We start from the raw sequence: 14,206 nt of genomic DNA, 5'->3' as shown, positions 1-14,206 counted from the left end.
CAGAGAGAAGGAAGGAAGGATAGAAGGAAGGAAGGAAGGAAGAAAGGGAAACATCTTTAAACATTTTCTTGTTTTATTGTATTTTGTTTCTCCGTTTTTGTTACATGGGCTGGGGCCGGGAATCGAACCGAGGTCCTCCGGCATAGCAGGCAAGCACTTTGCCCGCTGAGCCACCACGGCCCGCCTACTTTTTCTTTTAATAATAATTTTTGTTGCGGAAGTTGTAGGTTTACAGAAGTAGCATATAAAATATGTAAAATACAGAGACCTAATTTTTAAGTTGTTGGCAGTAAACACATAGAAGGATGATTTAGCCTGTCTGAAAGCACCAGGCCAGGTGTAAAAATGCCCCTCCCCCTCAAAAACCCCCACAGAAATAAAAAGCAAACTTTATTCCATCCGAATAAGTGAGCTTATTTAATATCTTTTGCTTTTCCTTTCTGTCCATGAATTATTTTACAAAATACTGGAAAGGAGAAAGAGAAAGCACATTGCATTGATTTGTGTGTTTTACTTTTCCAATAGCAGTTTGCGCTATGCACAGCCTCTTGGGTTTGAGCGAGTAAATAATTGCGAGCTTGTGGTGGCAGCGCACTGGAATGCCACATCCACCCGGTGGGCAGTGCAGCAGCCTTTCTCTTTGTCAGCCACCGCCTCCTTCTGTAACTGTGGGTGAGGACCTCGAGAGCTTCACCAACCACCGGTTCCTGGGTTCCTTTACGCCGAACTCTTTTCTCGCAAAATGAATGCTAATCAGCTCGGGGTGGTTGCGTCTTGCATTCCAGACCCCCTGGCAGCTGCAAATGGGTTGGAATAATTTTCAGAACCTTTCCATCCCAAAAGACTTGTGTTTTCTTTTTAATCCAGAGCACTGTTGTCTCTGAAATGCCCTGCCTTTGTGAGAAAGCTTTAGTGGAAAATGCAGAAATCAAACTGTTAAAAACATCTTGCTTTGAAGTGCTGACTCCTGACTCAGTGATGGCTTCAAAGTTGTGGGAGCTGGGCAGGTGGCGGCTGGCTGCAGGTTTGATCTTTATTCTTGGGTTGTGCGGGATGCCGGCCAATCAGCTGACGTCCCCCCCCCCCCCCCCACCCGCAGGGCAGAGACACTCACATCCCGGGGGAGGGTGTTTTCTGCTTGTTTTCTTTCCTGTTTTGGCTCTCCATTGCTGGAACTTTTGTTGTTTGGCCAGGTGAAATCAAAGCATGGGTCCTGGTGCCGGGACTAGCCTTTGACACCCTCCCCGGAAGGCTCCTGGGGGAAGCCGGCACTGCGTGGAGTGAACGGGTGCTCTCCTCTGGGTACTGAAATGCAGCTCGAGGTTTTCATGGGAGACCAGCATGGGATAGCTCTGGGAGAGGATGCTCAGTCTTTGGAGCCGGAAGGCTTTTTTTTTTTTTGGTGCGCTCGGAGTATTTTCAGAAACTTCCATTTCTCTGCCGAACATGTCAGGTGGTAGAAGCACCGTGAGAATAGATTCCTGACGATGTCTGCACTGTGGAAAATAAAGCGCAAGCCCAGGATTGAAAACATTAAGTCCGGTGGTTCTGTCTATCGGACACTGCATCTGGTGAGCACATTTGCCATTTGAATTCGGTCTGGCTAGCTCTTCATAGTTTTATCACGGCTGAGTTATTTTCCAAATCTAAAAGATGGTGATCACGCTTGACCTAGTTCCCCTTATTTAATCCTTTTGCCCTCTGTATCCCCTTGTTGAAAAAGAATATATAGTGTAGCATACATAAGAATATATATATGGCAAAAAATATATTGTAGGATCTTTGTATTTATCCGTTTCTTCATTCTTAAATGGCAGAGAGAGGTGGTCTGCATGCTTTTGCTAACATTTGAATTTTCCCCCTTTTTGTGCTTATGGGGATTTTGAGTGTTTTGTGTTGGATGTCTGGCAACTCTTCCCTGCCTCCACCCCCTACTGGCTAGTCTGAGTGTTCAGCCCCAGCAGTTCTGGAAGGTGGGTGGTCAGCCTGCCTCCACCTAACAAGTTGGAAGTCTTTTTGCCTTTCTTATTTATGCTTTCTTGAGAAGGGGGTGGATTTTGAAGTGTAGGCTCAAGGGATATGTTAACAATTTAGCATCTGAGAGGAACAGGTAGGTTCCTATAGTGACTATTGGATGCCCTGATGGGAAAATTCAGTGGGTTAATGGTAGGAAGTAATTTAACAAGATCAAAGTAAACCTTTAAGAATTGATATCAGAGTCTGTGAACCATTAGGTTTTGTGTCATTTAATGAAACTTGAACTTTGACAGTGAGTGTGTCTGATTTTCCCAAAATAAGCCTTCGTCCTTTTTAGATGTTTCTTCTTGGAAGTTCCTTCCAAAAAAGAGAGAAGGTGTTGGAGACCTATGGGGATAGTCATTGTATATGATGCTCTCTGAAGTTATGTAGTACATTGCTTTGACTCCGAATAAGCTTAAATAAAGATGTATAGGAATTTAGGTCGCTCCGACCCATTTTATCTTTGGGATGTGTTAAATCGGTCCGACTCAAAGGATAGGTTTAGAATTCTGAACCCTTCTAGAGATAGAGTTGCCTTTAGTGGTTGCATAACAGGAAGACCTTAAACAGCTGGGTAGCTTGAGTTGCTAGTGTGCATTTAGAAGTCTGCTCCCCCTCCCCCCTCTTTTGTGCTTTCTTTTCATCTTCCGCAGGAAGAAAGGGATGTTTGAAACATTGCGCTTTATGCTGGTCTCAGTATAAGTGGCCCATTTCCTCCTGCAGTTGTTCTCTTCTTTCTGTTTTGTTGAACCATTCTTAGTCCTGACAGTGGAAGAGCTTTGCAACCCTTTAGCAGTTTCAAAGTGCCAGCTCTAAAATGCCCTTGAGTGCTTTTTGGTTTCCAGGGTGACTGATTCGGGTCATCAAATGGGGAGAGGTTCCTGCTTCTCCCATTGGAGGAATCTTGGCTGTCTTCTCTCTTGCAGGAGTCCTTAGCTGCTTGTCCCAGCTCCTGGAAGCTTTGGCTAACAGGAATGTGTTGAGAACTTCCCACTGTGGCTGCCTCCTGGGCACTTCTGGCCACTTCTGGCCACATACAGTGTTTAGTGAGTGAATGGCAGAAATCTCACCTAACACTTCAGGGATGGAGTAGAAAGTCACTGCACTCAACTCCTCCTACATCTATACTTGGCTAAGCCATGTGGAGAAGGTCCTCGTGGATGTCAATATAAACTTTGACTATAACAAGGAGCGAGGTGGAATTCAAAGCTTGCCCACAATATGGAAAATTGTAGATTAGAGGGATCCCAAACGAGACCTGCATTCCATTCTGCCTTCAAAGGATCTTTTTTCCCTAAGTGATATTTTGGTAAAGCAGGAATCTCAAACTTGACAGCATCCCCTTAAGTTAGTCATTTCCATGCAAAAATTTCAAGAGTCTCGTGAATAACATCCTTTGGCAATGTTTATAGGCATCATAACCTGGAATACTAGGGTATTTTTTTAATTCTTTAGTGAAATGACATGTAATTGCCCATGAAGCATTTATGTCAGTTTGGACTCAGTTCCTCATGATAAACCTGAGAGTTGGTATCTTGAATCAGAATAAGTTGGCCAGTAGAGGAACTACTTTGCCCCCCTTGTACCGCCTTGGAGACCACCTTGCTAAATCAATCTTGGGCTTAGGGATGTGTTTAATGAAGAAAGGATGCCTAAGGCTCTGAACTGTCCCAGAAGAAGGACCCAGAGGTAACATGGGATACCACAGACATTTCCCAAAATAATCCAGGGTTTTGCTCAGGAGGGTGTGGCTGGAGAAAGGTGAATAAGTTTGGGCTGTTTGGGGATGAGATTGGGCAGTGTGTAGCTAGGTTGAAAGCACTAAAGCACCAGCTTACATCCTACTAACCTAAGCTTTGCCCCAGGATCTGTTTAAGGTGACAAACCTTAGAGATGATGAACTTTGCACAGGCAAAGTCAGAATCCTTACTCACCCTCCAAAAAATTGACGTCTCAAGAGTATTTATATGAAACCAGAGGGAGTAAGAACCCAGACCTTCCATCGTTATGCCCAAATGTAGCCAAGAGTGGTGTGGTGTGAATTGGAGGCACAAGGGGAAGTGACTTTAGGAATTTCCTGCCCCTGAAATGTGTCAGAACCCCCAAATTTCTAGCTTTTGCTTTTTGTTAAATCACGCAACATCCTTGGTACCATATATGAGGATGCTGAATTTCATCTGGATAGTTGGTCCGAATGGTAAAACTGCAGAAAGGTTTTCTGTGCCCTCTGAGCAGACTGAGATGGTGGGGTTATTTATCATGTTTTTTAAAATTTATGTGTGAGGGACACACAGCTGTGGTTACGTTGGACCATTTTAAAAAGCTTTGTATAAACGAGTTGCCAGTTATCCGTTTGCTCTGTTGAGTTCCTTTGCTGGGTGCCACATTCAAGCAACAGGGAGTTTGGGGGCAGAGTAGTTCGTTCTCAGTTCATACCTTCTGTCCATGGGATTTTCGTTTTTGTGAGGATTTCTTTTCTTTTCCTTATAATGATGTTCTAATGCAGTTGCCTATTACAGGTACCGTTGAATTTTCTAAAGAATGTGTGACTACTTTTATTAAAATGGATGCATTTGTTCCTTTTTCATTTTTAAGATGAAACCTTGTCTGACAGTATTTAGATGACTTTGGGTTAGTAACTAAATCAAACTGTTTAGCTCATTTCTACTAAAACAAGCTTTGATTAAAAGCAGTCCTTGTCTTTTAACAGCTTGATTGAGATATAATTCACACACATATAATTCAGCCCATTTTGGTGAGTTTCCCCAATCAATCACTTAAGGTAAAATACTTTGTGGGGATATTCGGTGTCCCAGAGCCCCAATTCCATAGAGAATATCGAACAGCACCACCTGCAGGAGATTGGTGCTTTCTGGTGTATAGAATCAGGGTTAGTGCTATCAACAATACAGTGAAAATGGGAAGACATTTGAAATTATAATTATGCAGATTTGGCTCTTGTTTGTGACACCACTGCTAATGCAATCTTTTTAAGTTCTGATTTTCCATGTCTTTGTACTATCTTTATGCTAGAATCCAGTTCCTCCTTTCCCCCTTTTTTTATTGTGGTAAAATATACATAACTTAAACTTTACCAGTGTATCCATTTGTGTGTGTGTGTGTGTGTACAGTTCAGTGGCATTAAGCATAACTACAGTAATATGTAAGCAGTTCCACAACGTTTTCATCTTCCCCAAACAAAGACTCTATACCCATTTAGGGATAGCTCCCCATTTCCTTCCTTTTTGGCTGCACTGATGAAGGAAAGACCTGGTAATGTTAGTTGCCTTCATCTGTGTTTAAAAATTTCCCCATGGGGGAAAAAATGCCCCATGGAATAAACTAGGCTTGGCTTTCAGCTCTGTGCACCAAACATTCATCTTGGGAGGTTGTCCTCTCTTGTCCCTCTGGGGCGGGTGGGTGATAGAAGTAAGTCTTTTTGTGCACAGGTATCTACTGGAAATGCTTTGTGCCTACAGCTGAACTAGACAATAGAAGCAGGGAAGAGAAGTATGAAAAGACAGCCCCACCCTTCGAAGAGATACCTATCAAATAATTGTAGAGAAATGCATTTGAACAAATAGTAATGCACTAGATTTTGTGCTATAAAATAGCCTCTGGAGTGGTTCTCTAGGGAGTTTAAAAAAAATACCAGTGCCTGTGTATCCCATTCCAGAGATTCTCGCTGAATTGCTCTAGTGTGTGCACTGGACTTTGGAGGGTGGCAATCTCCCCAGGTGATTGCAAAATACAGCCAAAGTGGAGAACTACTGGTATCCCCCTGGGTTTTTTTTTTTTTTTAGCAGTCCATGGTTTGGAAAACTGCTTGGCATAACCCGAAAGCTGAGATTTGGAATCGTAGAATCCTAAACTTTAAATGTATGAGAAAATCTCCTGCAACCATTCTAGTCTTCACTGGAATCATCCAGGAGAGAGGACATTGGGTGGAGGCCCAACTCTGTACTTACACAGGAGTGGTACCTTCCTGCTTTTGGAGAAGCTGGAGAAATGGAAGCTTTTTTTTTTTTTTTTAAATGCTTGGGTATCTGTCTTCATCTGTAAAATTGCCTCAGTGGCAATTATTAACAGAGACTGGAGAGTTTTAACTTGTAAATTGTCTTATAACATTGCAAAGTAGTAGATAGTGCACTGTTCTAGTGTGCTAACTGCTGGAATGCAATATACCAGAAACAGGATGACTTTTAAAAGGGAGAATTTAGTAAGTTGCCAATTTACCATTCTAAGGCCATGGAAATGTCCCAGTTAAAGCAAGAATATAGAAATGCCCAAGTTAAGGCATCACCAAGAGGTTACCTTCACTCAAGAAAGGCCAATGAAGTTCAGGGTTTCTCTCTCAACCCTGAAAGGTACATGGCAAACATGGTGAGGTCTGCTTGCTTTCTCTCCAGGTTTCTTGTTTCAAGAAGCTCCTGCAGAGGTGTATTCTTTCATCTCCAGGGGTGTCTGGCTGGCTGCATGGGCTCTCCTAGTTCTCATGGCTCTAAAAAAAGGGGCGGGGGGGCGGGGAATATCTCCAAAATGCTACCTCTTTTAAAAGATTCCAGTAAACTAATCAAGACCCACCTGGAATGGGTAGAGACACATCTCCATGGGAACAATCATAAAGCTCCCAGCCAGCAATGTTGAATGAGGATTAAAGGACATGGTTTTCTAGGGTCCACAGATTCAAACCAGCACATGCACTGACAATCTGCTGGGAGTCTGACAATTAATTAGCACGTTGGTTGAAATATACTTCTCTGTGTCTCCTCACACATAAATGGAGTGTGCCAAAGCACACAGGCTTTTCAGCCTGACTGCCTAGTCCACATCCCAGCTCTGCCACTTGTGTACTCTGTAATCTTGGATGATTTATTTAATCTCTCTGGGCCTCAGTTTTCTCAGCTGTTCAATGGGAATAATAATAGCCCTTACTCACTGTCTTGGGGCGGGGAGGGGTGTGTGTAGAGATTAAATGCATCAGACCAGTACCTGGCATACGGGAAGTGCTCAGTAAACGTTAGCAATCATTACTAGGCTTGTTTGACTATTCAGATGTGGAGCATTTTGGGGGATATGTGAGATGTCATTCACGCGTGACTGTTCATGAGCCAGGAAGAGCGCCTTTGGGAGGGACTGTGTCCAGACAAGGCTCTCTGATTAGGCATAACCACGTCTTCCTTGCCTTTTAAACTGTGCTCTGAAGAGCACAGAACAGGTGGCTGCATTTTGCCGCAGTCTGCATGAGATGAACACGGCTGACTCCAGCCCATCTCCCCAGGACTCCTCCGGGCCCCAGCTGGCAACCATGAGACAGCTCACGGATGCTGATAAGCTGCGCAAAGTCATCTGCGAGCTCCTGGAGACAGAGCGAACCTATGTGAAAGTACGTCTGGCCCTTCCTGCTTCTCCTGTCCCACAGGCACTGCCTTGCTTCCTCTTCTCAGGAATGAAATTTGTGTGTTTATATTGTCTTTGCTGCTATGGTTGACAACAAAGATAACTCCTAGTATGCAGGGTATCTTGGTCTCCTGCTTGAATTTTGACCTTTATTCTGAACATTATGATTGCCTGTTGTATTTTAAGGAAGATACCAGTTCTGAAAACAATCTATTGATAAACATATTTATCAGTAAATTGATTTCTTGACAGAGGAAGGAGACTTTGGTGAATATTAAATTATCCTCTTGACCCCTCTGAAAGGTTGTTGGAAGAACACTAAAACTGAATTTAGTTTTGGAAAAACTGGAGAGTGTTATCATCATAATCTGAGTTTAGGCAGATCTAGACACAAATCTAATTTGAGTCTGTTTTCTTTGAATTATCACCTGTCCTGGCATTCACTGATATTTCCCTTGTTAAAGCAGTGTAACCTGATTTTAAATCTCTATTTTCGTCTTTAAATCAGGGGTAAGCACGTTATAGCCTTTGGTCCAAATCCAGCTCAGTTTCTGTTTTTATAAAGTTTTATTGGAATACAGCCAGCTCATTCATTTACGGATTGACTTTACCTGCTTTCGTGCTACAACAGTGCAGCTGGGTAGTTGTGTCACAGCCTAGGATGTTTAATAGCTGGTCCTTTATGGAAAAGGTTGACTAAGCCCTGCTTTATTGGATCTTAATGAATGAAAGGCTATGTTAGCATTTGGAACATAATCTGTTTTTCTCCTTTAGATTCTTCCTAGACTTTTAGATGCACTAATGAGATTTCCTTTCCATCAGGACTTAAACTGTCTCATGGAGAGATACCTGAAACCTCTTCAAAAAGAAACTTTTCTCACCCAAGATGAGGTATGGTAGAAATCATCTTTAACTTAGTGAGAGTCTTGTTGCAATCTTTGACTTATTGGTCAAGAGGGAGCAACACCATACTGAAAACATTTTTTTTAACTTTTTTGTTGTGTAGTATAATATGTATACAAAGCAAAGAAATAAAAAAGCAAAAGTTTTCAGATCACTCTTCCAAACGTGGTTACAGGACAGATCCCAGAGTTTGTCATGGGCTACCATACGATCCTCTCAGAGTTTTCCTTCTAGCTGCTCCAGAATATTAGAGGCTAGAGGGCTTAAGTTTTTTCTTTTTATCATTATAATCGACTTTCTTTCTTTTTTGTGAACAATCACATATATACAGAAAAGCTATAAATTTCAAAGCACAGCACCGTAGTCAGTTGTAGAACATATTTCAGACTTTGACATGGGTTACAATTTCACAATTTTAGGTTTTTACTTCTAGCGGCTCTAAAATACTGGAGACTAAAAGAGATATCAATTTAATGATTCAGCATTCATATTCATTTAAGTCCTATCTTCTATGTATAATTCCACCATCACCTTTGATCTTTCCATACCTCTTGTTGGGGTTGTTTGGGCTATGGCAATTCTAAATTTTTGATATTGGAAGGGTCTGTCACTGATATGGGGTAGGGAGATGAAACTATCTGATGTTCTGGAGAGGCTGGGCTAGGTTTCAGTACTTATCTGTACCAGGGACCCCTCTGGAGGTTGTAGGTTTCTGGCAAGTTACTCTAGTGCCTGGAACCCTTGTGGAATCTTAAAAATTGCCCTAGGTGTTCTTTAGGATTGGTTGAAATGATTCTGGCTGGGAGTTGGCAGGTTATGATAGGTAGCCAGGTCTACCTGAAGCTTGCATAAGAGCAACCTCCAGAGTAGCCTCTCGACTCTATTTGAACTTGCTCTGCCACTGATACTTTATTAACACTCCTTTTCCCCCATTTAGTCAGGATGGAATTGTTGATCCCATTGTGCCAGGTCTGAATTCCTCTACCACGTGGTGATACTGAAAACATTTTGAGTTCATTTAATCATAATAAATAGGTCAAATAATTTCGGGTTACGCTGTTTGGTGTAGGTTCAGAGAGTCAGGAGGTGTTCCCACAGTCTGGTCATGGGATTGCTATCTTAATTGATGAGTGTTGAGACAAAAATTAGGTAATAATATATGAATTATGTTTCTGAATACTGATGAAATATGGGGTGGATTAAATTCTGTTTTCATTTCCCAGCTCGATGTGCTCTTTGGAAATTTAACTGAAATGGTAGAATTTCAAGTAGAATTCCTTAAAACTCTAGAAGATGGGGTGAGACTGGTACCTGATTTGGAAAAGTTGGAGAAAGTCGTTCAATTCAAGGTATGTTTCATCCTCAAATAGTATAATGCTGCTTTCTGATGTCTTAAGTGGGCTAGTTTATGGGTCACCTGAGTCCTCTGATAAAACATTGCAGGCGGCAGTATGCTGTCTTTGGTAAGTTCTTGTGCTCATGGGGCTGAAGTCTTCATTGAACTGCCCCAGGGGGGGTTCCTTCTTAAAGGGAGCCCTGGAGGGACACTGATTGCGTCCTGCTTGACGAGCAAAGGAAACACCAGTGTCACTGACTTGCATTAGACTGGTGTGTCTTTTGGAAGATGCACTAACCTTGACCTTTTTTTCTATATATGATGGGGCCTTTAATACTTTAGCTATTAGCTGAATTAGAGCAGCACCCCAGGTCTCCCAGCAAACAAATTAATTTATCCTGTTCTGGGAAATGTTGTTTAATGGAAATGCTTATCATTATCCAGGAGAAAGATGATCTCCCAGCAGACAGTGTCCTTGTGACCTTAGTGAGGATTTATGACTAGTGCCTTAGTTAGGATGGTTACAGCTTATTTCCTCCTCCCCGGTTGGCTTTTCCTTTCTTGCAGTGCTGCACTTCCAGTCGGCAGAACTCTTTGATTCGTATGCAGTGGCGGTGGCTTACGAGTCTCCATCATGTAATTAAAAAACAAGAAAAACAGATTGAGAAGTGAAATTGACATACAATATACTGTACCTTTTAAAAGGGCGGGATTTGATAAGTTTTAATTTGTGTGTAAACCTGTGAAACCATCACTGCAATCAGGGTGGTGAATGTGAATGTCACCCCCAAACATTTTTCCTGCCCTTCAATGTCTCCTTCCTCCTGTCCCTCCCTGCTCCTGCCTCCTACCCCCAGGTCTCAGCCAACCATCCATTGCTTTCTATCACTGTAGATTGTGGGTGTTTTCTGGAATACTATATAAATGAAATCATACAACACGTACTCTGTGTGCAGGTGAGATGCCTAACTCCCAGAGCGGAGTGTGCTCCTTTCTTTAATATTGCTTGTGTTCTTTTCTCCACCCCTGTTGGAAGTGGGTAGAAGTAGTGGTCTGGGAACCATGTTTTCTATATATTTTTGGGGGTGAGCATTCCCTGCCTTTATTTCATCTGTCACCTCCCAATGGGAGCTAATGAGAAAATTCTCCCTTTTCTGAAAACCTTTTCCCAAATGCCATCGACATTCTCTCATCAGCATTCAAAGGTCATTAAAAGACACAGGACTAGAAAAGCAGTGACATCTCCACTATAAATACTGAGGAGACAAAATCCAGCATTTGTTAACACAAATTTGCAAGCATGCATACTTTCTAGTAGGCAGTTTCAGGAGCCTCAGTGAGACAGGCATGAATGATGCTAACTTAGGCGAAGAGTTCAAGCTGTGCGAACTTTGCTATTATCCTGCTCGTACTGCTATATGAGGACGAAGATGAAGCACCTGTGCTTTTTCTCATTAAATCCAGAAAGTGCTGTTCTCCCTGGGGGGGTCGTTTCTGTACTACGCTGACCGCTTCAAGCTCTACAGTGCCTTCTGCGCCAGCCACACGAAAGTCCCCAAGGTCCTGGTGAAAGGTAAGGACTGGGAGGACCAGGTGGTGGGGTAGTTGTGTTAGTTATCGGTTCACAGTGGTGTGGCTGCCTGGTGGGGGCTTTTGGTCAGAAAGCTGAGTCACTTATGTGCCAAGTAGATGTTCCAAGAAGCCACAAATATGAGCACTGAAGAATGAAATGGTTTTGTATTTTTTTTTTTTTTTTTTTTTTTCTGAATGAAATGTTTTAATGTCCCCAGTAGTTTTTCACTTTTTATTAAGTTTTGACTCAAGCTATTTTGGGCCATAATTGAAGGGTCATTTTGCAATGATACAAAACATAGGGGGTCTTTTGGTTTGTTAATGCTGTTGGAAATGCAGTATACCAGAAATAGGTTGGCTTTTAATAATGGAATTTATTCAGTTACAAGTTTACGGTTCTAAGGCCATAAAATGTCCAAACTAAGGCATCCAGGGAAAGATACCTTGACTCAGGAAAGAGCTGCTGACATTTGGGGTTTCTCTGTCAGCTGGGAAAGCACATGGTGATGTCTGCTAGCTTTCTCTCCTAGCTTCCCATTTCAAACAGCTTTCTTGGGGGCATTTCCTTTCTGCATCTCCAAAGGTCTATGTCTGTATCAGCTCTGTAGCTTTTTTCCAAAATGGTTCCCTCTTAAAGGACTCCAGTAAGGGACCCTCCTTAAATGGGTGGAGACACATCTCCACGGAAGCCATCTAATCAAAAGGTCCCACCCACATTAGGTAGGTCACATCTTCCCGGAAACAACTTAGTCAAAAAGATCTCGCCCAACAATATTGAATTGGGATTAAAGAACATGGCTTTTCTGGGGTACATAGCAGTTTGAAACCAGTGCAGGGGTTTAGAACGCCACTGCTTTATTCCTATTTGCTATTATTTTCTGTTATAAGCTATCATATTTCATGTACTTTTCATGGAATTTCATCTTCCCCTCACCCATTTTTGTTGCTAAGAGTGTGATAGTAACGAGCACCAGTGCTACTAACATTTTAATTATTCAGGAAAATTTCTCAAATTGTGATTATATTTTGCTGTGCGTGGATCAGTGTTAAATGTATTTGCAGTCTCCTTCATGTGCTGAGAAGATGCAGACTGTTTTTCCAGTGTCAAGAAAATAGTTGTGATTCCAGGTTGTGGTTGATGGTTAGAGGTAAAAGGGTTAATGAAACCTTTCCAGGTTTCATGGTAGAGCCAAATGAAACATTTGATTTCCAGGGATCTCTCTGGAAATCAGCTTGAGTTTCCTTAAAACTTAACTGTTATAGCATAATAGTTACTTATCAAGTTCTTGACTATGTCCATAATTTACCAGCTCTTATGTTTATGTTTGCTGCTAAAGAGAACTAGCTTGACTTCATTTAAACCCTATTATAGGAAATATAATATTAATATTGTCAGCCCATGGATAACAAAATGGTCTGATCCAGATAATGACAAATTTAGCAATACGCAATGCAACACAGTTCTAGTTCAGTGCAAACATTTAGAGGGAACCTGAAAATTTTCTTGTCCTGCTGCCTGACCTAGACCATGTATAGCTCTGTGTAAGTGTGTGTGTGTGTTTAAAAACTGTCATGAAATTATTAAAGTAACTATTTTAGGGCCTTTTGCTCTGCAGTGAAATTATATACTCGTTACAGTCCTTAGAGCAATTTATGTTATTTTTAATCACTCAATTAAATTAAATTCTGGCACAGTAGATTATTCTTAATTCAAGTCTGTTATTTTTTTACACCTGATAAATGTTATAGTCTCTTTCAAAACTGTCTGTTCTAGTTTGCTAGCTGCTGGAATGCAACACACCAGAGGCAGATTGGCTTTTAATAAAAGGGGATTTATTTTGTTAGTTCTTCAGAGGAAAGGCAGCTAACTTTCATCTGAGGTTCTTTCTTATGTGGGAAGGCTCAGGGTAATCTCTGCTGGCCTTCTCTCCAGGCCTCTGGGTTCCAACAACTTTCCCTGGGGTGATTTCTTTCTGCATCTCCAAAGGCCTGGGCTGAGCTGCTAGTGCTGAGATGAAGTATGCTGAGCTGCTTGGGCTGTGCTACGTTGTGCTCTCTCATTTAAGCACCAGCCAATTAAGTCAAGCATCATTCATTGCAGCAGGCATGCCTCCTAGCCGACTGCAGATGTAATCAGCAACAGATGAGGTTCATACACCATTGGCTCATGTCCACAGCAGCACACTAGGTGCCTTCACCTGGCCAAGTTGACAACTGAATCTCACTACCACACTGTCCCTTAAAGCAGTAGGTATGACCCACTTTCTTCTAATTGCCAAATGTGGCAAGAGTGTGAAGAGAGCTCTTTGATTGAGATCAACAAAATACATACCTACAAGTCTTAACTGGCTCATAAATAGTTTGGACTGGAGTGACCTTCCTGCATCACAGACAAAGTGATGGGTACCTGCCCATAGCCATGTCCTTATGCTTGAGGATCTTGGGGGTGATTCCTAGGCCCTTTCTAGCCTGGAGCCTGACTTGGGATGTCCCACGGAAACCACAGCTTGGCTGATTCTCCCAGAGACTCACTGTTCCCTCACTTCCAATCTCCTTTAGGGAGCTGTTCTCCTCTGGAAGGTGGAGGATGATGGCTGTACCCATGGAGTCTGGCTTCTCTAAGTGGGGCTTAGAGGGATTAAAAGCTTCTGATCTTTATGAGACCGTCCCTCATCCCTGCTGTTTTCTTAGCAGGATAAAGATAGTGAGAAGAATGATTTTACATCTCCACAATTCACTTTTTAAAATATCTTTCTGACTCGCTCTCCTGATCACTGGAGACAGAAATACACTTTTATCAGATGCTTTTTTTCCCTCTCTCTAATTTATGCCCACTGTCAAGTCACCCTGACATACTGTCTTTCCTACTTCCCTGTTTTTTGCCCTCACTCCAGAGCTCCCTTTTCCACCACTTCCTTTGCATCTGGAAGGCATCAGCCATGTCTTCTTAATTGTTCACTGACAGGTCTAAGTGCT

At 42.2% G+C, this 14,206-nt stretch overlaps 1 protein-coding gene across 10 annotated transcripts in view; it reads left to right on the top strand.

The window, feature by feature from the left end:
- TIAM1 (TIAM Rac1 associated GEF 1) overlaps positions 1 to 14,206 on the top strand; it is a 429,921-nt gene that overhangs the window by 391,079 nt on the left and 24,636 nt on the right. For 9 of the 10 annotated variants that reach the window (XM_077118818.1, XM_077118816.1, XM_077118809.1 and 6 more), the window contains 4 exons: positions 7,226 to 7,405; positions 8,242 to 8,310; positions 9,546 to 9,671; positions 11,123 to 11,231. In XM_077118818.1, the coding sequence (XP_076974933.1) occupies positions 7,226 to 7,405; positions 8,242 to 8,310; positions 9,546 to 9,671; positions 11,123 to 11,231 (484 nt within the window). Of the gene's footprint in view, positions 1 to 1,138; positions 1,572 to 7,225; positions 7,406 to 8,241; positions 8,311 to 9,545; positions 9,672 to 11,122; positions 11,232 to 14,206 lie in introns of those variants that run through there. The other variant, XM_077118819.1, reaches the window with a different exon arrangement.

The sequence above is a fragment of the Tamandua tetradactyla genome, chromosome 10 (genome assembly GCF_023851605.1).
Source record: "Tamandua tetradactyla isolate mTamTet1 chromosome 10, mTamTet1.pri, whole genome shotgun sequence".
Classification (NCBI taxonomy): domain Eukaryota; kingdom Metazoa; phylum Chordata; class Mammalia; order Pilosa; family Myrmecophagidae; genus Tamandua; species Tamandua tetradactyla.
Note: the sequence above shows the minus strand (reverse complement) of the source record. Positions and strands in the feature narration are given on the sequence as shown.